The following is a 26,400-nucleotide window of genomic DNA, read 5'->3' as shown; positions in this document are numbered from 1 at the left end:
GCCGGACGGTATCGGCCTGTCAGTTAGAACAAAATTTTGACAGTTCCGAACAACTGACAGGCCGATACCGTCCGACGGACTGTTAATCAGTGGGCCCCTTAAAACAGGAATATCATTAGCTTTGTTATTACTTATTAAGTACTAGTGACCCGCCCCGGATTCGCATGGGTTATCAAATTATACACCTCTAAACCTTGCTCAAGAATCACTCTAATAATGAAATCCGCATGAAAATCCGTTCAGTAGTTTTTGAGTTTATCGCGAACAAACACACAAACAGACAGCCGTGGCGGGGGACTTTGTTGTATAAGGTGTGTTGTTGTTGTCCTACGGCACCCCAGAGGTGCAAAGGGCCTTCACAAGCTCGCGCCACTCCTTCCTATCTTCAGCGACCCTTCTGGCCTCGCTCCAGCTCAACCCGACCGCTCGTAGTTCATTTGTGACGGATCGCTGCCAAGAGTGTACAGGGCGCCCGAGGCCACGGCTTCCGTCCGGCGGTTTCCAACCGAAAGCGATGGTTGCGTTATTAGTTTCCCCTCTTCGAATAGTATGTCCTATCCATCTCCATTTCCGCGTCGCGATTTCTTCGCCAATGGGTGTTTGCCGGCATATATACGCCATAGGTCTTCGTTACGAATAATTTTTGGCCAGAAAACGCGAAGGATCGACCTGAGGGACTTATTGACGAAGGCTTGAAGTTTATTCGTTAGGCCCTTAGTCACTCTCCACGTTTCGCAGCCAAAAAGCAACACAGATTTTACAATTGATTCGAAGAGGCAAAGTTTAACACGTCGCGTGAGCACAGTCGACTCCCAAACAGCCTTTAACTGAGCGAACGCAGCTTTCGCCTTCTTTATCCGGTTGTCGATGTCTTCACCCGCTCCACCTTTGCAGGATAAGACGCTCCCTACCACAGATTAATAAATAGTTACTACGTAACAGATACTTCATTCCCAAACAAAAGCAAAAATACCTACGCTATAATAGCCTACAGAACCTTAATAATAATACCTGCTGCTCAGGACAAGAAGAAATGTACCATAATTACGCGCACAAAGAGTCGAGACTGTGTTGCCCGCCGTTCGAGTCACGTGCCAACGCGTCATCGTAAGAATGCGCTAGGGTTGTAGCTACCCTACCTATGATGATTATTGTAATAAAACGAATGTTGCGAATCAAATATGTTTTAGTTTTAATATAATGATTTATAATTTTTTCACTTCTCGGAATTCTCTGTTATTAAAATTTAATAAGTAGTTGAAAATATCCTAAATCGCGTAAATAATTTTAATAAATATTCAGGAGCAAAGCAACGGACAATCAACGGTTTTTAAAAGTTGTAATACGGTGCTACCAGGCCGATTAATTATTACGTCGTCAAAGTTATTTAAAACTACTTTTTCTAACCCTTCAATATAATTATTAAACTTTCAGGTGGGACCTTTAGCCCGCCATAAAAAGATGAATTTTTATTATAGGCTTGTTCCTTTGTTTTTTTGACTTTTTCACCCATCTACTGCACAATAATTACGTGGTTTCGGCATTTCGAAGCATAAGCGCGGGAAACGCGCGGTGCAATGCGGTGCGAGCGCTGAGGCGGGCGTTCGGCGGCCCTCTGTCGGTTGTATCGTCGACGATACGCCGAGCGGTAGGCATATAGCGCGTGGCCTTGAGCGTGTGACGGAGGCCTGTCCCTACTCCCTAGGTACCAGTGTTGCCAGATGGTCACAAAAGTCACATTTTTCGTGACTTTTCGTCTTCTCGTGTGACATGTGCGTGACTTACGATCTTGAGGCAATTTTTGTGACTTTTTAAGCTAGTCGAATTTTGGACAAGTTAAGTTCTGCATTTCGTATTATTTAGGAACGCGGTGAACGCACCCAAGTTGACACTTGCACTGACACCTTGACGTTAAGGCCCCAGTACACAATGGGCCATCGCCGGCCACTCCAAGGGACGCAGCCATGCGGTAGAATGAGATAGTAATATCACTTGCTCCCTCTAATGCATAAATGCGTCCCTTGGAGTGGCCGACGATGGCCCATTGTGTACTGGGGCCTTTACATCCACCATCATGTTTATTATAATAGTCGTGGCAAGATGAAACTTGTTACCTTGACATGACGGTGTCATTTAGTTTGATAGTTGTAGTTATTTTTTTTAGTGTAATGATTCATTTCTTTTAGCCTCATATCTCGAATATCTCTACGAATAGCATTTATAATATAATTACTTCGGACAAAAGTTTTATTATAAAATTTTCTACAAATTTGGTTATGTTCATTTTTACTCTGCGATCAATACTTTAGGAAGTTTAGGAGCTACAGACTGTTAAAGTTAAATAAGAGATAAAAAATAGACGGTTTAAGAAAACGCCGTTTTTTCATAATTGTTCATCATAAATAAAAAAAAATTGTTTAGAATAAGCAAGCTAAGCGATCTGCTGATATACTATTTTAAAAAACCGGCCAAGAGCATATCGGGCCATGCTCAGTGTAGGGTTCCGTAGTTACCCGTCCGTCAAAATAGACTATTTGCAAAAACTCAAAAACTGCTAAACCGATTAGGTTCGCTATATTTTTCCTTGAAAGTCTTTACTAAGTTTTACTTTCACGTTTTTTTTAAATATTATTTGGACCCATGGTTAAAATGTTAGGGGAACTAAAGTGGAAAACACAACTTTTTTTCTTTCAGATTGATTATTTCCGAAAATATTAAGTTGATAAAAAAATGGTCCTTAAAGACCCTTATTCATTTTAAAAGACCTATCTAACGACACCCCACACTATAGGGTTGAAGCGAAAAATTCATCCCCACTTAATGTAGGGGAGCCACCCTAAAAAAATATTTTTTATAGTTTATATTTTACGACTTTGTCAGTGTAACTAATTTATATATTCGTGCCAAATTTAATAATAGAAACTAGAAAAAATATGGTGACTGCCCTACATTAAAGTTTTTTCGCTTCCATCCTATAGTGTGGGGTGTCGTTAGATAGGTCTTTTAAAACGAATACGGGTCTTCAAGAACCATTTTTTGATCAACTTAATATTTTTGGAAATAATCGGTCTGAAAGAAAAAAACTTGTGTTTTCCACTTTAGTTCCCCTAACTTTTGAACCATGGGTCTAAAAAATATGAAAAAAATCATAAAAACATACCTTAGTAAAGACTTTCAAGGAAAAATATAGCAAACCTAATCGGTATAGCTGTTTTTGAGTTTTTGCGAATAGTCTATTCTGACAGACGGGTAACTACGGAACCCTACACTGAGCATGGCCCGACATGCTCTTGGCCGGTTTTTTTAAATATTTTATCAGCACGTCACTAAGCTTGCTTACTCCAAACTAAAATTTTTATTTATGATGAACAATTACGAAAAAACGACGTTTTCTTAAATCGTCTATTTTTTATCTCTAATTTAACTGTATAACAGCCTGAAGCTCCTAAAGTATTGATCGTAGAGTAAAAATAAATATAACTAAATTTGTAGGAAATTTTATGATAAAACTTTTGTCCGAAGTAATTATAATGCTATTTGTACAGATATTCGAGATATGAGCAAAAGTATGAAAAAAGGTACCTTCAACCCCCCTTGCACCCTCAGCACACCCCCTACCCTCGATGACTTTTAGTATGTTTATCTGGACACCACAAGGTCTACCTGTACCAATTTTCAAAACTACACGAATATTTTCGCAGATATTTCTAATTTGCTTGGGTTATTGAAAAACTAAATTTTTTAACTTTCTCATTGACCCCCCCAAAAGTAGCCCCCATGCTTAAAATTCATTTGTTTACGTTACATGACTTACATGTCCGTCTTTGGGTCACTAATTTACATATGTGTACTTACCAAATTTCAACTTAATTGGTCCAGTAGTTTCCGTGAAAATAGGCTGTGACAGACGGACAGACAGACAGACGTACGAGTGATCCTATAAGGGTTCCGTTTTTTCCTTTTGAGGAACGGAACCCTAAAAATCATATAAGGTTAGTAGATTTTTTGTGAAATATATTATTTTCTGAATTTCTTCTAATAAACTCGATTTACCTACCCATACAATACAATCATATAAAAATGTGACTTGAGCAGCAAAAACGTGACTTTTAGGGAAACGAAACGTAACTTATGACTGCAGAGCCCTGGCAACACTGCTAGGTACACAAACTTGGACACCGAGTCTAGCTCTCGCCCCCCCCCCCAGTGATAGCGGATCCGTTGTCCTTGATTTAACTCGCATGCTGACTGTCTTGCGTCTGTTGATTCGCAGGCCCATTCTATCCGCCTCTTCTTTAAGTCTTTCAAGTTTGGCTTCTAGATAGGCATGAGTAGGCGAAATCAACACGATGTCATCTGCGTAGTCTAAGTCCTCCAAAACGTTCGTTTCGTACGTTTTATAAGGTGTAATGATAGTTATTTATTTACTATAGGTTAGTGAGTCATTTCCAAGTTCGTTGAAAGCCCTTATCAAGAAGTGGACATAGTTTTAAGACTTAAGTAATGGTCTGTATTAATTAACTTGCATTATTACTTTTATTTTCATAATGTTCACTGGAAATATGCTATTGGCTCAGCAAACAATCTTTATAAAATTTGCACGTAATGGGTACCTGCAATGTTATGTTGCAATCTGTCCCAGCTTCAAAGATTCAAAGAATTTATTTGCAGTTATGAGGTGTTACAAAAAAAAGTAATCCGTGCATTCAGTCTGCATGCAGGCGTGCAAATATTGTAAAAACAGGCAATATTTAAAAAAACATAAAATAATATAATTAGGTGATATTAAACTTGCAGAGTGATGTCAAAATATAAAAAATCGAGTATCAAGGTTACATAAACAAAACAACAGAGTTGTGGTCCAATCAAGTGGGTTAACTGGGGACAGAGAGATAACTTTAGACAATTTTTTTACTATGAACTAATCTACATAGCTACTTAGTTGAAAAATTTACTCTTAAGACTGCTAAATCCTTATTCAAAGATTGTAAAAAGTACACTGCTGCCAGCGGTGTTCATAAAATTGGGAAATATTTCCTTTGTCTAATTTTAACCCTTCTGTCCCCGTGCAGTTACCCCACTTGGCGGTGAAGAGAACCCCATACAACACCTGTCCATCCAACAACTGTCGTGTGTAGACATCGAACTGTCAGCGTCATTTTAAATTTGGAATTCTTTTCCTCCTTTCATGTTATTTTTACCTGTTTATGTAATTTCATTCCCCATTCGCTTATTTCGTTATTCTCCAAATTTCAACACCTGTTAGATGTTACTGGTTATTTTAATACCTGTGTTTGTTATTTAACTACCTACTCAGGACATTATTTTGCATGTTGTTATGTTAAAGTGCCGAATTATTATTAATAGATGCAATAAAGTAGTATTTCCATTACATTCTTAGGGCCACCCCACATCTAGCGTCCCTCGAGCGTCGGCGTCTGGTCAGCGCTATGGAAAATGACGTCGCTGCGCAGTTGCGTCGACGTTGCGTCGAGCAGCGGCCATAGAGTAGAGAGTAGACGCCGACGCCCGAAAGACGCCAAATGTGGGGTGGCCCTAAAATAATAATATTCCATTAGTTAGTTCCAAAGGTGCGACTGTAAGAAATATACGTTTATCTGCATAAAGTATCTACTACCTACATAATAAAGGTATAGACAGTCGGAGCGATAATATATACCGTAAGATACCGACGGATATAGTATTGCTAAGCACCACACGACAACGATACTTAGGGCATACTGAAAATTCCTGGAACTGGCCACTTACAAAAAATAAGTCGTCTCATATATCAGAATCCAGAAACTTTCAGTATGGTCCACGTACAACTATAACTTTCTGTCTAGCGCCTACATTGTGGAAGAGACGAAATATACCAAAATATATCGTATTATACCGAGCTGTAACATCTAAAGGTATCTTAAGATGCCTTGCTACAAGATATCGTAATTATATTTTATTCAGATATTTTGTTAACTGCACAAGAAGAAGTTACACATGCTGGGTAGAAGAATTTCGCGCAGAATGAACTTCCTGTCGATGTTTGTGTGAGGAATATCGATTCTGAAGCCAAGTTCTTTTAGACGGGTATAATATCTGGAACTAAATAACAGGATATTTTGGGGTCTTCCATTGTTGGCACTGCCAGACAAGAAATTATTTTCTTTACCGTATAGAATAGATAACAATCATGTACCGCTATTTCCTTCCCGCCTCTCGGCTAATTTGTCTGTTTGTTAGATTTTTTAGGCAATGATCTTCTTCAGCGTTTGTTGCCCGCTGTTGTAATGCGAGGAAAACTCGTTTTTGACGTTATTATCCCTTCCCTTTTTTTGAAAATGTTAAACAAGTAATTGTTTACTTTTTAAACCTTGAGATTTTCTATTCATGGGTTTAATTTGGCAATATTATTTAATATAACATAGATCATTCGAATCTCTTTACTCTTGATTTAAAGTGACTAAAACTAGGAGTAATTTAGGGGGCTTTAAGCCACCCTATCATCTAAATGCTGCAATACAACGACACCCAACGTTTAGTGCCCAAAGTTATCTTTCAATTGTACCCAAATTTCATTTATTTCAATTCTCTATTAAGAACAGGTCAGTAAGATCAAGTCTTACTTTTATTGTTCCTTTCCTTTCTTTGTCACAAGGCGTCTTTGTCTCGTCATTTTGGTAGTATTTAATGTTTGTTTGCAAAACTGCCACAATATTGTTTTCACCTCAGCAGCTCGAACAAGGGTACTTTGCTTCTTAAAAACAGTGATTAAAATGCGATTTTGCTCACTGAGTGAGACAAAATGACATTCAAGTGACCTTTATAGTCAAATGTCATTTCAACATGCGGGGTCTAATACAAGTTCGATATACTTGGGTTCTATTATCTCTGTCCCTCTAGGTATGTTCTCACTGCTTAGGGTGAAAAATTTTGTGTACTACACGAGATCAAAGTTATTTACATCTCGTGCGCTTTTGAATCCCTTACTACGCTCAAGAATCTAAATTAGATTCACTCGCTACGCTCGTGAATCTATTATAGAGTCTTTCCCTTGCACGGGACTCAAAATAAGCACTCGAAGAAATATCAAACTTTGATCTCTTGTTGTACAAATAACTATTTTATAGTGGTTATGTAATGTCATATAGAAGGGATCAGTACCATTCGCAAAAAACGGCAGAAAAATCACGTTTGTACTTTGTTGTATGGGAGCCCCATTTAAATATTTATTTTATTCAGTTTTTAGTATTTGTTGTTATAGCGGCAACAGAATTACATCATCTGTGAAAATTTCAACTGTTCATGAGATACAGCCTGGTGACAGACAGACAGAGGAGGCTTAGTAATATTAGGGTCCCGTTTTTACCCTTCGGGTACGGAACCCTAAAACTACGTGTGTCTGCTCTTAAAATCGTAATAACAGTTTTATCCGGCATAACATGATAATAATAATAATCACGATGTCATATATTATACTGGGTACTTAACGATAATATGAGAAGTTTCCCAAAACTAGACAATACACGTCCTTCGAGCAACACCGGCTTCCGACGCATCGGAATACACGTCTTATTATTGTTGAACTTTCCTCTACTCTTTATCGAAATCGAGACTATCTAAGCCATACCTAACCGGTTAAACGTTTCATTGTGGTGTTTTATTATTATGGACTTAATTCCAGTGAAGGCCATTGCCTTAATGGCCACCCAATAATGTGACCCAGTTGCCGGCTTATGACAATTGTCGAAAAATAAGCCTTTGTAAACGTGTTTTCAATTGACGCCTTTATGGCTGAACCTATCACAATGCCGCTTGTAATACAGTTGTAAGGCTGTACTTATAACAACCGGCATGGTAACTATTGAAAGATTAAGAAAGAGCTAATGATAAGCAATATGGTGTTTTTTACATGATTTCGTGGTCCAATGTGCTGCCCTTGAACGGTTTACCGGATTATGATAATAAATAACATCCGGACAATGTTGAAACACCTGTGACTGGCTGGCCTGTGTAGTCTTCAATGGATACCTTGACGATCCGGGGTTCCGCGTTTCGCACATCGGACCGTGAATTATGGCCTGTTTTTAAATTGATTAGTGTTAATTGCGAGTACCTACTTTTGCTACTAAACGCAAGTATCAACTGTATGAACTCGCATTTAACACTAATCAATGTGTAAACAAGTCCTTACTTACTTAAGCCCGTCACAGACGGAGCGATAATATATCGGCAGATACCGTAAGATACCGACAGATATCTTAGAGTATCGCTAAGCACCACACACGCCACAACGATACCAAAATATATATCGCTCTCTGTCTAGCACCTACATTGTGAGACATACAAAATATATCGTAATATACCAAGCTATAACATCTTAAGGTATCCTAAGATGCCTTGCGATAAGATATCGTAAGATACCAAAATATATATTACAGCTTCGTGTGTGGACTCTGTCAAATAGTAGGTACGTAAAAGATATAGTAAGATGCCGTATCTTACGGTAAAAAAAATATATCGCTCCGTCTGTGACGGGCTTTATCGCACTGTACGGTAGATCCGGATATTGTTTGTATTTTCTAGTGGTCATGACGTTTCAGAATATTTGGAATTGCTTAAGTACCTTTTCAAGGTTAGTTGGCCGCCAATAGTGTCAAAATAAACTCCTACGCGCGAAGTGAGCCATTGACGTCATTCACGCGAGTTTATCTTATTTATTAGTTAGGTATTGCCATGCTCTTTTCCCACGACACGGAGACTCGGTCGGAGAGTTTGAAATTCGCATACCAGTGAGTAAACAAGTCGTGTATAAACGTTTTAAGCTGTTTATGGCGCCCGGTAGGTGTTTCAAAAAGGTTTTATGCTGTCCAAAGATTCAAATCGTCTATGGTCTGAGCTTTATGTCAGATGGTTGTCAAAAAGTCACTAAATGTAATGGGTAGTTTAAATTAACTATGCCGAGCCGAGGATTATTGCAAAAACGTAGTAATTAACCATACTTATCCAAGAATGAGAAAGTACTTAAATTACATCACGTTTGCATGAATGTATTTACGTGCTTTTAATAAAAATAACGATTCTGCCATTACGATAACCATTAACAAAAGTGAAAAGTAAGTGCATCGTTAGATAAGCTTACGTGATTGTGGCTGCGTACTGCGTACAGCGTTAATTGGTAAATGAATAACGGAAATGCTATTTTTACCGAGTAAGTAGGTATCATGCAATCATTACTGGCCATAATCGTTATGGTAATGGCGCAAGGTTCGCGCGATTTAATGACTTTGGAATGTAATTTGCGTAGTAAGTAGATAAACAAACAAGACAAATATGAAGGAAAATATGGATACATTGATACGGTGAAAGCTTGGTATTTATATGTGTGTTGATAAAGAGGAAAGCTATAGTGCTATTGTTTATTCAAGAAGCAAGATGTTAAAAAACTAACGCGAGTACGGTTTCTTTATAAGAAAACCGTCTCCTCTTTTAAAGTCTGTTAAATATTATGAAGCCTGTAGCAACAATGTGATTTGGCAAATTATTTCCTCGCAGAAAACTGAAACGTCATCTGTCTCCTTTATACGTGTATAAGATAGTGGTCTCAAAAACAGCTTCGTCATTTAAACCGATTTGACCTTGACCTAGTTACGCGGACCAGACGCTCGCGCCAAGTGGCTCGAGTCATTGTCATCGCAATAAGTTAATTGGAAACAATCATTACCAATCTGTACATCATTCGTTTATATAATAACCAATAAAGCATGTTCCGTATTTTTTCATATGAGGTCGCTTAGAGGGTAAACCCGTTTGGAATATTTTCGTTGAAATAAACTCAAATTGGTAGAAAATAAACATCGGAAGTCATTGGAAGGTCAGGAATGCTGTTTAGCATTTCATATTTATTCATAACAACCAGCGCCTTGTGCAAGTTTAACAACCACATTGTGTAAACTATGACTTCATCGCAACCTTAGTGCCGTGTTTGACATGCCATTTATGTACATAGATTGTCGCAGAACCTAACACGTGTATTTTATACTTGTTTAAGTTTTCTTTACGGTTTAAAGTGTCTTGACTAAATGTCCTTTCTTTGGTTACAGAGAACGAAGGGATCAGGAACGAGAGCTGTTGGAAAAGCAGCAGAAAGAAAAGGAGAGAGAACGGATAGAACGTGAGAGAGAAAGGGAAAGAGAAAAGCAAGAGAGAGAAGAAAAGGAAAGGAGAGATCAAGAGAATGCCGCCTCGAAACTCGTGTCGAGGCACTTCGAGGAATCTCTGAGGCTAGCCAATCAAAAGGTTTTTATCATTAAGTACCTATTTATCGCCGTCTTATCGGCCTCCATGTTCAAACCTGGTTTACAATCTACGATTTCACGCGAACGTAATTCGAGATGACGCAACCTGAGTGCGTAACTTGACATAGTATCGTAAAGGTTTGTTGTTGTCAACAGCGGGAGCGGAACATGTCGTGGTCGCTGCTGAACAGCCTGGGGCCGGCGCGCGGCGCGGGCGCCGAGCACGAGCGGCTGCGCGCGCCGCTGCCCGACCGCGCCTACTACTCGCCCCCCGGCCACCCGCCCGCGCCGCGCCAGCCCGCGCCCCAGGACTACCATCCCCACGCGCGCCTCGCCCTCCCCTCCAAGCCGGAGAAACCCCCGCACCCCGCCCTGCCCAAGGGCGAACCCAACTTCACCCCCTACAACTATCCCTCCTACCGCGCCTACGATAAACTCAAAGACCAGCATCTACCGGCGCCGCCGCCGCTAGTGCCGGAAAAAAACTCTGTGATAGTGAAACACGACGCCAAACAAATCCACCTCGAGCAAAAGCACCCGTATCCGAGCAAGCCTCGGAGCGAGCCGTCCCCGCACTACCTTCCGTCGCGGCCTTATCGGACTGGCCTATCGCCGCATGCGCCCTCGCACCCGCATCCCGCGCTACAGACCTCCCCGCACGCGGCGTTACCTGCGCAGGACAAGAACAACCGCCGGCCACTCTATCAGCCGCCGCCGCAGCGCTCGCCCGCTGCTTACTACCAACAAGCACCTGCCAAGCCGAAAGTGTCCAGCCCTGCGCCGCCGCACATATACGGGAAACCGAGCAGCAACGCGCCTAGTCCGGCTCACTTCGCAGTCGCCGTGGAACCGGCGCTCCAATTAAGTAAAGCGGATCCTCCGCCGATTCCCTACCCCCCTCCGTCGGCGTACTCGCCGGCGCTACGGACGCGACCGCCGCCGGCCGCGCACGCCCGGCCGCCGCGTCCGCACAGTGACGCGTCGTCCTCGTCCCCGTGCCAAACGCAACCCCTCGATCTCGGCGTCTCGCGAACGGATGATTCCGACCGGTTATCGCCAAGAAGACGGTGTCCCTTCGAATCCGCGGATTCTGAAGCGAAACGGCGGCGGCTAGAAGAGCTGCCGGCGCCGGAGCCCCTAATAGCAAGCGCCGCGGCTAGTGCCGGGCGAACGCCGCACGGCTCCGAACCTGCGCCTCAAGCGCCGGGCCCCCCGTGCGACGTCCGTGTACCTTCAGCTGACGGGAGCGTCGAAACGCCCGAAAAGGCCGCCGGCGCCTCGCCAGCACCCTCAGTCACCCCCTCAGCGAGCCCCGCGCCCGCGACTCCCGTCCCCCCGCAGGCCACGTCACCGCCGGCGGCCCCTCCGCCGGCGCCGACGCCACCCGCCCCGCCGGCGACGCCGCCGGTCACGCCGGTAGCAGACGTCGACACACCCGCCAAAACCGCTTCACCCAACCCCAGGGACGGCTCCGCGCCGGTGCGGCATCTAGGCAAGAAAGCCTGGCTCCAGAGACACGAAACCGCGCCGATCGGCGAGGGCGACTGCTCCGGGGGAGGCGGTACCTGTATCACGCTGCCTATGGCCATCAACAGAGTGTCAGAACAAGAGGACAATTCAAACTCTAATATCATCGTTCCTGTCGCCGCCAAGTCGATACAGAGGCAGACTGGGTCGCGGAAAAATCCTAAACCCAGGAAACCTAAGGAGATGAACGGTCGAGTCGAAGAGGCTGAGCGCGACAGCTCGAGTTCGGAGCGCGAGTCCACGTCACCACCAAAGAGAAAACCGCCGAAAGCGAAAAGAAAAAAAGGCGCAGTGCCGCGAAAAGCCGGCGACGAACCTAAAAAGAAGAAGGCTTCGGAGAGCGGCAGCGAAAGTGACAAGGAGAGCGACGATAAAGATTCGGACTCGGGAGCGAGCGGGAGCGGGAGCGGCAGCACTTCCAGCAAAAGAGGAGGTGGCGGCCGAGCCCGAGGCAGAAGAACGCGAGGCGGCGGCGGAGGCCGAGGCGGGCGGCGGAAAGACGAGCCGCCGCGGCGGACGCCGTCCACCGCGCGAGGCAAGCCCGTGCCCGAGACCTTCCTCCAGAACGGCTCGTGCTGCGAGGTGGCGCCGCGCCTCGCCAAGTGCCGCGAGTGCCGCTGGTCTCCCGCGCAACGTGACAAGGATTCGCCCAACATATTCTGTCGATTTTACCATTTTCGAAGACTGAAGTATGCCAAGAACAGGCAACTAGCAATTGCCGGATTCTCAGATCCGTACAAAGATGCTGAAGAGGTAAATATCGAATTAAAACAATGAAATACCTTTGACATTTCTTAGTTTGCGTACCGTATCTAATCATGTTCTTTTTTGTCGTAGGAGGACAAGAAACTTTGGCTATCATCTTCAGCGGGAGCGGCAGAATTAGACATAGAGATGAGTTGCTTCCTCCTGCGGGAGATTGGTGACCAGTTCTGTGAACTGCTACAACAGGAAAAGGAGGCGGAGTTACACCACCAGAATGACGGTAAGATATGTTTCCGTTACTTTACGTGTTTCCTGTTACCTTCATTACTTCAGGATAATCATGCGATCAAACTGGAATATAACACATATTTATTTGTGCCGTTATCGTTCAGTAGGTACTTAAAAACTTATTTCAAGATAGTAAATAGTTAGTACACAACAAACTTCTACTATATTATTTTGTCGCTTCATACATTAGAGTAGCTTATGACACATAACATAAGGGAACCTTATTAATCTTATTTTGATGGATTTAGAATCCATGTAATTTCGCTCTAATTTAGAAACAGTCTAAATACTTGTAACAGTTGTAACGTCAATTTGAATAAGAAACGTTGATAACTAGTTCTGTCATACCTATATGACCCTGCTATATCCTTGTTTAGTTAAATGGATTCTATTGTAGTCTAAAAATAGTATGCTATACAAGTCGAGCGTTAGCAAGATGTGGGTCAAGTAGCATGTCCGCTTCAAGTACCGGATAGAACCAATTAATTTATTTATTACGAGTCCGTATTAGGCTGCCTGTTCACTTGATAAGATTACAAGGAACTAAAGGTTAATAGGTCTGTGATAACTGTGTTCTGGAATTAACGTTACCTACTCAATTGATAAACATTATCAATTTATCATACCTTTTCTTAGACTGTTGAGAGAGACAATGTGCAATAAAATGTCGGCACGGTGGCAGGAAAGTTACACTAAAAGTAAAGTGAGTGTGTTTTGTAAAGTAGGTTTATTTCGAGACATTCAAGTCAGGATATTAAGAAAATTTGTAACTGCAAGTATAAATAAAAAATATAACGCCTTCACAAAATTATCATAAGAAATAACAATAAAATTTCCCGCAGCGTTACAACGGATTTCCCGATCATTATTTCTTTAGTCCTTTTGATTTGTAAGAGGTTCTTAAAAACCACGCTTTAAACAGCGCCGCCTACCTGCTATCACTTTATTATCACTTTTAAAATCATTAGCACTTTACTATCCATTTTAACTTAATCCCGACACAATACTTAGCGTAGTTTGAAATCGTAAAGGGTGTTTTTTCTTATTAGTCAGGTTGAGAGCGTTGAAGATAGTTAAGGTGCCCATAAAAAGTTTTATTGCCCTTTGTCCTACGCCAACGCCCTAACTATAAACAACGGCTACCTAAGTGTAGGTCGCGATAAATATAGAAGCACGTACCTAGTTTAAAAAGCGAATAATATTTCCTAAAAATGTTCCTTTACTAAATGCGACAAACATTAATGGATGATTAAGGAAGTGCATTTAATTTTATTGTTACCTACATGCGAAACACTATAATTATAACACATGTAAACAAGGAAATATTTATGTTTACCTGTTTTTACGTATCACCCTTTAAAAACGTTTTGTGACAAAGCAACCCTTCAGGTGTCATTATTGTTTGCTGCGGGTAAAGCTAATAATTTAAATGTAAATATATATACATTACTGCGGAAATCCTCCTATTGCGATAAGAAAATTCACGAAGCAACCCAAAAAAGAATTATAGGAAGATAGGGACTGCTTTCAGTCTACAGTACGAACTTTTCCACTGTACTGAGTTTACTAAGTAGCGTATTGTGTTGTTACAGACAAGACGATAGCGTGGAAGCGTGTGGTGCAGGGCGTGCGAGAGATATGCGACGTGTGCGAGACGACGCTCTTTAACTTCCACTGGACTTGCGGCAAGTGCGGCTTCGTCGTCTGCCTCGACTGCTATAAGGTAATATCTTTAAGAGCCAACGGGAGTGGTCATTTCTCCATACAAACGTACTCCTCGTTTTCCTCCGTGGTTTTTGAAGCTAGAGCAATGATTTTTTCAACACAGATTAATATTGTCAATATCTGTGTCGGACCGTTTTGCTTTTTTTTGATATTTTTGTTTTTTAAGGCGCTAGAGCCCTTCAAAAATGGCCAAAATGGCCTAATTGACTATGCCGCAATGAGAGGCGTGGCATTCAAAACTGATATCAATTAGCCAAAAAAGCAAAACGGTCCGACACAAATAATTTCATAATCATTTAGATTTCCAAATTTGGTTACGATTGGTTAAGTTTTGGAGGAGGAAACAGAGGAGTACGAAACCTCGATTTTTGAGATTTTTACGCAGGATTTTTCGCCTTGTCCTTATCGCACTACTTTTAGGTGCCGCTTCCGTTAGCGAGACGGGTATATTTACCTAAAATATTTAAAACTCAGCTCCTGTTTCGTCTTAAACTCTCACGTTTTGTACACATATTTAATTACACAAACGGGTATACCGCGATATAATTTCTTTGTTTTTACCTTAAATTCCAAAAAGTTGGAGCAACTCAGCTGAAACGTCGGAATTTAAGGTAAAAACAATGAAATTATATCGCGGTAAACCCGTTTGTGTAATTAAATATGCTATAAGGTAAATTAAATAAAATGTCATGTTTTTTATTTTTAAACATGATTCATAAACGTGGTTTGAACTGAGTTATTTGAAAATGCAATCGCTGACATGTTCTAACGTAACATTTTTGTTGACAGTCCCGGACGTCTGGCGAGTCAGCTAACACCACCAGTGAGACAAATAACTCTTCGAATGCCAACTCAAACGTCGAAAGAGATTCATTCGGGTAAGTTCAACAAACCAGTTCCTATTTTATTTAAATGTCAATTTCATTTTGCATGTAAGTAACATGTTTCACAAATGTATCGGATTACTTTAAGTAAATTCTGAATTTTTTTTAAGTTCTCGAATATTATGTAAATATTAAAGGACTGTTTTGTTAAAATCTTCCCAAAAAATAACAATAGTTTCTGTGGTTCATAGAATTTACCTGCTCCTTTTTAGTTATTGTACAGGACGGTTTTTTGTTTTCTCATTCAAAAGAGCTTTTTGTTAGTCTGTGTAATTTACATAAACAAAGTGAACAAACACGAAGACCGATTTGACTGTCGTTTTATGCACTGCGACTAGGATACTAGAAAATCTACAATAATAACCGATACAAATAATCTTTACGGTGTACCCTCGACCCATATTCAGTTATTAAAACACCGCTACATCATGGCTAATCAATCGTCCACTCCGAAAAAGTTGAACATTATGTAGTCTTTAGATCGATTTAATTGTCGAACGGAGCTGACCGATGTGTACGCTTGCAGGTGGTTACTGTGCACGTCAGGCGGCGCGCACCCGGTGCGGCGGCTGCTGCTGACGCAGATCGCGGCGGGCGGCGCGCTGGGCGCGGCGGCGGCGCGGGCGCACGCGGCGCGCGCGGCGTGGGCGCTGCCGCCGTGCGCGTGCGCGTGCGCGAGCGCGAGCGCGAGCGCGCCGCCCGACCGGCGCCAGCGCGCCCGCCAGCTGCTCATCAAAGCCATGCAGAAGGTGAGAATATCCTAAACACGATCGAGATCACGTTTCACTACAAGCGATGACGCTGTCTATTAATGATTGATAATAGATACAAAAACAGCCTACTTGCTGACGGTTCTATTATAGAAAAAAAAAAGAATTATATCTAGTTGTCTTCTCAGCTAAAAGACAAACGAAAATTGAACTTTTAATCGAAATAATGTCGAAATCTCGTCTTTGGAGATGTGCGCTGAATTTTACTGCTTTTAAGAGAAATTACTTACAGTTTACGTTGCTACATTTTAATAAGATTGCACATTGGGGTTTCTTGCCTACTTGCTAAATGCCAACAAATCAATGACCTTGTTCTCTAATTGTTATATAATCTTAAATCGTTGGATAACGTTAGTACAATATAATATTATTCCTTTCTACCTTAAACCTTTTCCAATCTCCAAAAAATGGTATGATGATTACTATTTAGTTCATGCTATGTCACTTTATTTCTCGTTAAATGACGTATAATTGTGTATTCAACCCGTGTAATATTTTATTGCGTCTAGCAACAACATATTTCCCGATGAGTGTAAAAGGATAAATAAGCTCTTTACTTACATGAGGATTCTCGTGAATCAAAGATTAAGGTAAATTAACAGCAAATATCTAATATTTATTTATTTATATTACAGAATGTGAAAAAGGAGGACGTGAAAGAGGAAATCGGGCCGACCAACGGTTCTTCGCCAATAAAGTCCGAGAACGGCAAAACGGGCAGCCCCGTCGTGAGCTGGCTCTCCGACATCCCGCTCAAGACCGAGAAGGAGGAGAAGTCCGACTCGAGCTCCAGCGACTCCAGCGAGGAGGGCGGCAACTTCTCCACCCTACGGGAACTTTTAATACGACCCGCGCCCGACGCGGCCGAACCCCCTAAGAAGAAGCAGAAGAAAACGAAGGGCGACACCCTGTCCACATCGGACGTTATATCGAGCGTCGTCGACGAGAAGAAAGGCGAAGACGAGGAGACCAAGCCCTTCGCTCTGTCGACGGTCGTGAAGCGCTACGAGCGCAGCGGGCGCAACCGCGACGAGCTGCCCGTGCGGATCATGACGCTGACGGAGTCCAAGGTGCTGTACCCCGATGTGCCGCACGCCTGGCTGTGCGACGGCCGCCTGCTGCACCTCACAGACCCCGCGCACCCCGGCAACTACAAACCTTTCCAGGTTAATATTAATATTGTGTTGTTTATATTCAGTTTCGTCCAAATATGTCAATCCCCCTACAAATTAACGTTTCCTTAATATACGAGTATGTCTTTGATAAATAATGGAATAAGTAAACAATGGAATGGTGAAAGCGATGTCAACTTGATGTGAATCCGAACGATTTTATAAAAAATATTCATTTTGTTACCATGAGTCAAACCATTGACTAACACTCCATTTACAACTCTTACTCACTCACTCTCACACACTCAATCACTCTACACTCACTCTACACTCAATCACTCGCTCTCTCTCTTATCTGGCACTCTCTAGTTTCGTGACTTTTAATTGTATTATAATTTTATTTTCGTTTTGTTTTAGGACCAGTGGAAACGCGGTCAGCCCGTGCTAGTGTCGGACCTGTCCAATCTGCTGGACAAAGACCTGTGGAGCCCCGAGAGCTTCTCGCGCGACTTCGGCGACACGCGGGTCGACCTCGTCAATTGCGCGTCCGGGCTCGTCGTGCCCAACCAGCCGGCGCGCAAGTTCTGGGACGGCTTCGAGCTCGCCAGCAAGAGGTTGCGCGACGAGCGCGGCGCGCCCATGGTGCTCAAGCTGAAGGACTGGCCGCCCGGCGAGGACTTCGCCGAGATGCTGCCCACGCGCTTCGAGGATCTCATGCGCGTGCTGCCCCTCGGCGAGTACACCTCCCGCGCCGGCAAGCTCAACCTCGCCGCGCGCCTGCCCGAGTGCTTCGTGCGGCCCGACCTCGGGCCCAAGATGTACACCGCGTACGGCGGCGCCGGCGGCACCACCAACCTGCACCTGGACGTGAGCGACGCCGTGAACGTGATGGTGCACGCCAGCGCGCCGGCGGACGCGCCGGAGCGAGCGCGCGAGGCGGCGCGCGCGGCCGAGGAGGCGGGCGCCGACGTGCTGTCGCGGCGCCGCGCGCGCCTCAAGCCGCCCGCCGCGCTGTGGCACATCTACGCGGCGCGCGACGCCGACAAGATCCGCGACCTGCTCGTGCGCGCCGAGCTGGAGCGCGGCGCCCGGCCGCGCGCGCAGCACGACCCCGTGCACGACCAGACCTGGTACCTGGACGCGGCGCTGCGCGAGCGCCTGTACCGCGAGTACGGCGTGGAGGGCTACGCCGTGCTGCAGTGCCCGGGCGACGCGGTGTTCGTGCCGGCGGGCGCGCCGCACCAGGTGCGCAACCTGCTGGACTGCGTCAAGGTGGCGGAGGACTTCGTGTCGCCGGAGAACGTGTCGCGCTGCTTCGAGCTGGCGCAGCAGTTCCGGCGGCTGTCGCGGCAGCACTCCAACAAGGAGGACAAGCTGCAGATCAAGAACATCGTGTACCACGCGGTGAAGGACTCGCTGTGCTGCCTGGAGGAGGCGCTGGCGGCGGCGGAGTAGCCCGCCCCGCCCTCTCCCCTCGCATTTGATCTCAACCTCGAACGTAACGTTAGCTAAGTTCCGCATTTAAACGTAAGATTGGGAGCGAGTGACCCGCGTTTCGTATGTAAGATGCCATTGTTAAACGTCGCGTGGAATGTGTACCAGTTGTGTGTGTAAATGTACTCAAAATGTGATTTAGTCCGACTGTCGCGATCGGAGAATGTGCAATGTAAATTAGTCTGAATACGGTGATATTGTCGAGATGTGGATATCTTTTATGTTCCTTAATCGAAATACAAAATAAACTCTTCAGGTTATTTACGGCTTATTTGTAGTTCTAGTGATATGTATGTATTGTGTAAATTTTTAATTCGAATTCCATCGAGTACATATTAAGAAATGTATACTTTTAAGTTATTGTATTGAAGTAAACGTATTCGCTCGAAGCATTGTACATTAAACACTGCGTGTAGATAAGTTTCTCCTATATTATTAGAGTTTCTCAATTTGGTTAGTATGTTACAAATAATAGTTAAACAAGATATGTGACAATTTCTTTTGTCCTTATTGCTGTATTAGGCGAAAGCAAGTTTTTTTTGTACTGTGTATATTATGTACGGTTATAAGTTGGAATAAAAAAGATGTTTATATTAGTTGTTCTTTTACTTTAAATTTATCCTTGTTCATCAATCAATCATCTTGAAGGAACTAAACCATATTAAAAGGGATCCCTGTTCCATAATTTATACAAATAATAATAAAAGTATAGGTCGGTCGATGCATAAGAGATGGCACGAATGGAATGAGTGAATAAAAATATCTGTGTATCAGCTCTATGCTTTCGATGCCGGACACCCCATTTCCAGTACAAAATAAACACACATACGTGTTCTTGGCAGTGAATGAGTTAACCAATACAATTGTGGTACGTACGTGTCACTCATACGATAAAAGTTTCGCTCATTCCATTCATACCAGCTTTCGTGAATCAACCTGTGCCTGGCAGACTACGGCATCATTAGGGCTTAGTTTACATAGTTGAAGTTTACATGGTAAACAAAACACCCCTATAATAGGTGTGGCACCAATAATCAAACGTAAACCACAAATCTTGTAAAATAGGTATAGGGGACTTGCATTAACTATAGGGGGGAGCATAGGAGCCGTCAGATTTTTGGCGCGAGGCGTAAATGCGATGTTTATGCTTCCGATGTAGCCCACAAGATGGCAGCACCTACTATGCCCAAGGAAACTTGTCGAGAACGGTAGATGGTAGCACTTGTTTTGGCAATGTATATGTGCAAATATGTTTCCGAATCAGGCCACAAGAATCACAAGATGGCAGACCCTCCAATGCGCACGGTCCCTATACCACCCTTAGAATAAACGTTTCATGATTGGTGCCGTTACTATGTACACTCGGGAGCAAAAAAATCGACTCAAGTCGCATTTTTTAGTTTTTGTCGTGTTTTTCGAAAACGGTCAATATTTTAGTAAGAGTGAGATTGCAATATTATTGTTTATTTATTAAGCTATCAAAAACATTAATAACCCATAAAATCGGTTAAGTAATTTTCAGGTAATTGTTATTTTTGTAGAAACCTGCTTTGATTACTCACGAGTTGAGCCCCTTTGAGAGCCACAAAAACCGATTTAACCAGTTATTTCTTATCGGTCGCTTATCAGAAGTTGACCTGTGCATATCTCACGCAATTATTCACTGGAATCACCTGGATAAAACGGACACCACAGAAACTGAAGCCAGCCAAGTCATCGTCTTGCTGAATCAAGGCCTTAAGCAGCGTGAAGTTGCTGAACAGCTGAATTTAAGTCAATCTGCTGTCTCCAGAGTCTACCAAAAGTTCACATGGACTGGAAGGCTTGCTCAGAAACCTGGGTCTGGCCGTCTCAGGTGCACATCGAGGAGAGAGGACCACTTCATTGTTGCGGCCAGTCTCCGTGATCGACACCGTACCGGCGTTGACACCCAGCAGCAGCTGATGCAGGACCGAGAGCAACCAGTGAGCTCTTGGACAGTTCGGTGAAGACTTAAGGAAGCCAACCTTACCCCAAAAAGGCCTGCCACAGGGACCAAACTGACCGGGAGGCACTCGGTTCTCCCCTCCATTGATATCCCCGCCCAAATCATGACGGAACCTCCACCGTAGGCGACTGTCTCGGAGATGCAGTATGGCGCAAACCATTCTCCAGGTCTTCGGTACACCCGTCCTCTTCTGTTACTGCCATGGAAACACACCCTGCACTCATCACTGAAGAGTACGCGGCTCCATTGCCCGTACGTTCAATTTTCATAAGTCGAAACGAAATCCACGCGAGCGTCCCGGTGCCTCCCTGTCAGTTTCGGCTTCCTTAAGTCTTCGTTGAACTGTCCAAGAGCTCACTGGTTCTTCTCGGTCCTGCACCAGCTGCTGCTGGATGTCAACGCCGGTACGGTGTCGATCACGCAGACCGGCCGCAACAATGAAGTGGTCCTCTCTCCTCGATGTGCATCTGGGACGGCCAGATCCAGGTTTCTGCGCAAGCCTTCCAGTCCATGTGAACTTTTGGTAGACTCTGGAGACAGCAGACTGACTTAAATTCAGCTGTTCAGCAACTTCACGCTGCTTAAGGCATTGATTCAGCAAGACGATGACTTGACTAGCTTCAGTTTCTGTGGTGTCCATTTTATCCAGGTGATTCCAGTGAATAATTGCGTGAGATATGCACAGGTCAACTTCTGATAAGCGACTGATAAGAAATAACCGGTTAAATCGGTTTTTGTGGCTCTCAAAGGGGCTCAACTTGTGCGTAATCAAAGCAGGTAAAATCTCATTTTCTACAAAAATAACAATAACTTGAAAATTACCTAACCGATTTTATGGGTTACTAATGTTTTTGATAGCTTAATAAATAAACAATAATATTGCAATCTCACTTTTACTAAAATATTGACCGTTTTCGAAAAACACGACAAAAACTAAAAAATGCGACTAGAGTCGATTTTTTTGCTCCCGAGTGTATATGAAAAAACCCACATCACATCCACCATTGGGGACACGAACTCGGAAAAACATAACGTTCATGAAAAATTTGGATACTGAATTATTGACCGAAGCGTAGCGAAGGTCTACGTTTTGACTCGGGCATTTTGCTTTCGTATGTCCATCCGGATGTTCTCCTCTACAGGTCACAATTCTCAACCGATTCTCGTGAAATTTTGTGACCAGATTTTATGATTAAATAAAAATTTTATGTCAATCCAGTTTTTGGGAATTTTTAAAAATGGCGGAGGCGTGATACCGCGCGCCTAAACAAATAGTCGTATCGATATCATAAGAGTTTTTTCTTTTTGAGATATGTTTATAGATCAAATGCCCAAAAATTCAGAAAATTTATTTCGCTGGTTTCGGAGGTATTGAGATATTTAATTTTAACTAATTTTAATTTGAGAATGAGTAGCTAAATTTCGTTAGCTTGTCTAAGAACAATTTGGCTCAGTTTGTAAATGTTCGCTTTTTTTGTTTGCACAGAGAGTCTGGGTTCGATCCCCAGTATTTGTATGCTGGGATATAACTTTTTTTGTTTTTTTACACTTTAATTTCGTATTGTTTTTTTTTTAATTTACTATATTTAAAGCTCTTAGCACCATGTTATTTAAAGCTCTGCTCGCGAGGTCTACAGCTCACAGAGCCACTAGTTTAGAACGGATCCATGCCCGTAAATTCTAATAGAGAAATAGTATCAGAGAAGAGAGCGGACCTGAATCTGTAATAATGTGCAACATAAATACCGCATTACTTATTAGATTCTTTGCTTATTATATTAGTGACAAAACAATGAGGCCGTACTTGGGGACTTATTGAAACCTTCGTCATATCGTCATATGGTAACTCCCAGCGCCATCTAGTGATGAGAGTCCTGAGCTATAAAAGTAAAGCGGAATGTTATCGCTACTCGACCATAGGTGGCGCGGTATAGCGCATGTTATAATCTAAAAACAGTTTGCTAAGATATTTTAGTTACATTAACATGATGCTGGAGATGGAGATCATTTCATGAGAGGTAAGTAGTAATATGAAATTTATTTGTGTGTTAAGATCAATGTTTACTAGACCCTAACAGTTATTTTATAGTACGGTACTATAAATAACTGTTAGGGTCTAGTGAACAATGAATTAGTACCTATATATTATATTGTTAATTTTTCATGCAATGATCTCGAGTTAACTGATTATAGATAGGATAATATTGTTTATTATATATTTAACAAGACTAGCACTACCTATGGCGTCTGTGTTGCTGGACGCTGGACTACCTACTTATCTGTACAAGCAATCTAAGTAGGCAACTGCAAACAGGCTCATGTACCGCATCGGATCCGCGGCCTACCTGGGTGGTATTCCACCTCTCCAATTTCTTTGTCCAATGCATTGCGTCTCACTCTCTCATTAAGCAAAATATGAGACGCAAAACACATTGGACAACGAAATTGGATAGGTGGAATACCAGTTACCACCCTTAGTGTGTACTTACATATCTACCTACAACCTAACAAGAGGTACTTATCAAATAGCAAATAGAGTACCAACTTGAGACTTGCGTTGGCTAGACCACTCCACTTGCTTGATATTTGATACGACTTATTCCGGCTTTTGTCTTGGATACCTATATTAATGTATTATATACCTCCTTATCTCTTTTTCATGGGTTCTTACACGTGGAAAATAATAAATAAGCGGTGATTTAATTTTCCCATATACCTAGATGTAGTATCTACTTACATTATGAGATAAAACATAGGTACAAGTCAGCTTTTACAGCTCCTTAGTACAATAGCTCCTGTTCACATTATATTATACTGATCAGATTAGTTTAGAGGCCAGTAAATGTTCATAATAAAACAATGAAGAATTCTGCTACCGAGTTAAAAAGAGCAGATACGATCTAGCATTTAGAGCACAATGTAAACACTTAACTACCCATTCTGAGAAAATGTGATACTTAAACAATTACCAATTAGTATGTTTATCAAGTTGTGCGATCCAACTATACCTGCAATATGAAGTATAATTACTAGTGATGTACCGACTATTGATTTGGCCGACTAGCCGACTAATCGGCGCTCGAATGGCCGATTAGTCGGCCGACTAGTCGGCTAGTCGGCCAGATCATTAGTTTCGTATAAGTTCAGGTGAAAAACAATAGTTTTACTCCTTTGGTCGCGCTATTCATCATATTAGCTTGGCTAAAAGGTGTTCTCTACAGCTTCAAAGACCTATCACAAGAATCCTCGTTCAATTTCTGTCTTTCCTTTATTTTGCGATCCTGAGCAGACCGTCCGTACAGCTTGTAGGAGGTATTTCCAAGGCTCTATTTCCCGTACGGAGTCGCCAGTTAAGAACCTATCCCCTGTGGTCAGCGTCTTTACGATCAACGTGCCCTGTCTAAGTGTCTAAATTTTGCAATAACATTAATAGTTCGCCATGGCTCCATCATTAAAAAAAAAAACAAATCCATATACTATAATATAAAGGCGAAAGTGTGTCGGTCTGTTTGTCTGTTACTTCTTCACGCTTAAGCCGCTGAACCGATTTAGTTGAAATTTGGTATAGAGATAGTTTGAGTCCCGGGGAAGGACATAGGATAGTTTTTATGTCGGAAATCATCCCTGATGAGAGTCCAAAGGGAGGTGGAATTGAAAGAATTAATGAATTGCCTAATATTGAAGTAAGCAATGCGCGAATTGAATGATTACTATTAGCATTATCCAGGCGCTATACCTACTTTAGCTGCTGTCACGAATTCCACGCAGACAAAGTCGCGGGCAAAAGCTAGTACTGAATAATAATAAAATTATTTAACTATCGAACTTGCCCATGAAATTACACGAGAATCAGTTGAGATCGACCTGTAGAGGAAAACAACATCCCACCAACATACGATAACGATCAAACGGTCAGTTATATGAACAAAAGTTTTCGTATGCACTCTGAATAGGTATTTTAGTAAAATAGACATAAAACATATGGTGAATATTGACTGTTTATTTCTTTTTTTAATGTTTTTCTTGCACTAATAAAGTGCCGACTAATCGGCCATTTTTGCCGACTAGTCGCCGACTAATCGCCGACTACAAATGTGGCCGGATAGTCGGCTTTCCCGACTAGTCGGTACATCCCTAATAATTACATGTATATGATATATGCAAAAAAACTGATGAATTTATGAATAGTTTATACACAAGTTTTTCATGTAGTTATGTAGTTTCCTTGTCTACATATAGTAACTACTAGGGAGTGCAATCTCGCACCAAGATTGACGATTCGAGATCTCGCAAGAAAAATCTGAATCGAGATTGGGTGTTTCGAGATCTCGGCCGTCAGAGTTTCGAGATTAATCTCGACGAGATCGAGACATCACAAAGTAATTAATAACATGTTTCTTTTAATCAAAAATCTCTAAGAGTCTATATACTACTTATTTAGGGTAGGTACATCACGTTATATTTTGAAAATAAAAACAACAAATTAAATCAACATTTCATATAAAATCAACTTCTATTAAAAAACAAGAAATTTATAACTCTAATTTGCATGTAAGTAAGAAAAAGTGGTGGGTGAATCAACTTTTAAATGTCCACATGATGAAATTATGGATTTATATTTTTATTTGTTATTGTCCATATTTATATAAGTACTTTATTTAAAATATAAGTTTCTCTAGTTTATGATTATGTATAAAGCAGAGCTGTTTCTTTAAGAATTTAGTGAATATGAGGAAAAAAATTCACCAGCCCAAATCTGCCCTGTCCCCTGGACCACTATCCAAAAGTATTTTTAAACATACTAGACATCAATTATTGTTTAAACAATTATTTTAATTACATTAATTAAACAATGCTGTATACTTTTTTATCTTTATATATGGCACATACTCAAGAAATTTCACAATATATCCCTAAAATTTATCCCCTGGACAACTCTTATTTCTCATAATCGGATTTTTTAAATTAAAACGCGAAATAGTTATAGTGATGTAAGAAAATTGCTCCTGCTACTTTGTTTTATATTGTGCTATTGTACCTTTAAAAAAATATATATGTATGTTTAGTGCTTTCTGATACTTTATTGAATTTATTTCAAACCCTATAAAAATCTAAAAAAGTCCAAGTGACAAACAAAATGTCCTATGGACAACCACTTCCGTTATCCAAGTGACTAGTTGTCAGAGGGACTTATCTAAAAATTTGAGCCGTATAATAAATTCTAAAGATTTTTTGTGTTTATTTCACCCTTACGGTAAAATACCTATATGTGAAGTAGTATCTGGTACAATACCATTTATTGTAATATGTTAAGTATTTATGTATTTTTGCCAGTGGTCCGATGGACATATAATAAAGCCACCCACACTCTCCAACAGTACTCGACCGACTGACGCCGCGAGTTTCGTGTAATCAAAATGGCGAGTAGGCCTATCTGCGTACCAGAAACTTGAACTTGTCCTCAAGTATCTTGCTACGTTATATATATTTAGATTTCATAACTAATTTATGGTTGTCCAGTTGACCTGCATGACGTGGATAATTCAAGGGACAAAATTTAAACGCAAGAAATTCATAAACCGTTACATGCTAATATAAAAAATCGGTATATTT

At 41.9% G+C, this 26,400-nt stretch overlaps 2 protein-coding genes across 3 annotated transcripts in view; one reads left to right on the top strand and one right to left on the bottom strand.

Moving 5' to 3' along the window:
- LOC134794232 (probable JmjC domain-containing histone demethylation protein 2C) overlaps positions 1–19,396 on the top strand; it is a 218,656-nt gene extending 199,260 nt beyond the window's left edge. For both annotated transcript variants that reach the window (XM_063765974.1, XM_063765975.1), the window contains 8 exons: positions 10,101–10,296; positions 10,452–12,575; positions 12,660–12,807; positions 14,408–14,538; positions 15,330–15,418; positions 15,951–16,173; positions 16,830–17,360; positions 17,724–19,396. In XM_063765974.1, the coding sequence (XP_063622044.1) occupies positions 10,101–10,296; positions 10,452–12,575; positions 12,660–12,807; positions 14,408–14,538; positions 15,330–15,418; positions 15,951–16,173; positions 16,830–17,360; positions 17,724–18,761 (4,480 nt within the window). In that variant the 3' untranslated portion in view covers positions 18,762–19,396. The remainder of the gene's footprint in view (positions 1–10,100; positions 10,297–10,451; positions 12,576–12,659; positions 12,808–14,407; positions 14,539–15,329; positions 15,419–15,950; positions 16,174–16,829; positions 17,361–17,723) is intronic.
- Positions 19,397–21,052: 1,656 nt separating this feature from the next.
- On the bottom strand, positions 21,053–21,427 carry LOC134794563 (uncharacterized). The gene has a single exon (XM_063766371.1). It carries the CDS (start codon positions 21,425–21,427, stop codon positions 21,053–21,055), a length of 375 nt encoding a protein of 124 aa, XP_063622441.1.
- Positions 21,428–26,400: the final 4,973 nt, after the last annotated feature.

The sequence above is a fragment of the Cydia splendana genome, chromosome 10, assembly GCF_910591565.1.
Source record: "Cydia splendana chromosome 10, ilCydSple1.2, whole genome shotgun sequence".
Classification (NCBI taxonomy): domain Eukaryota; kingdom Metazoa; phylum Arthropoda; class Insecta; order Lepidoptera; family Tortricidae; genus Cydia; species Cydia splendana.
The sequence above is the reverse complement of the archived record's forward strand: the minus strand, read 5'-3'. Positions and strand labels throughout refer to the sequence as shown.

Bases quoted from the DNA above. Each gene is read 5' to 3' on its own strand.
- LOC134794563 (XM_063766371.1), bottom strand. From the start codon at position 21,427: ATGGACACCACAGAAACTGAAGCTAGTCAAGTCATCGTCTTGCTGAAT.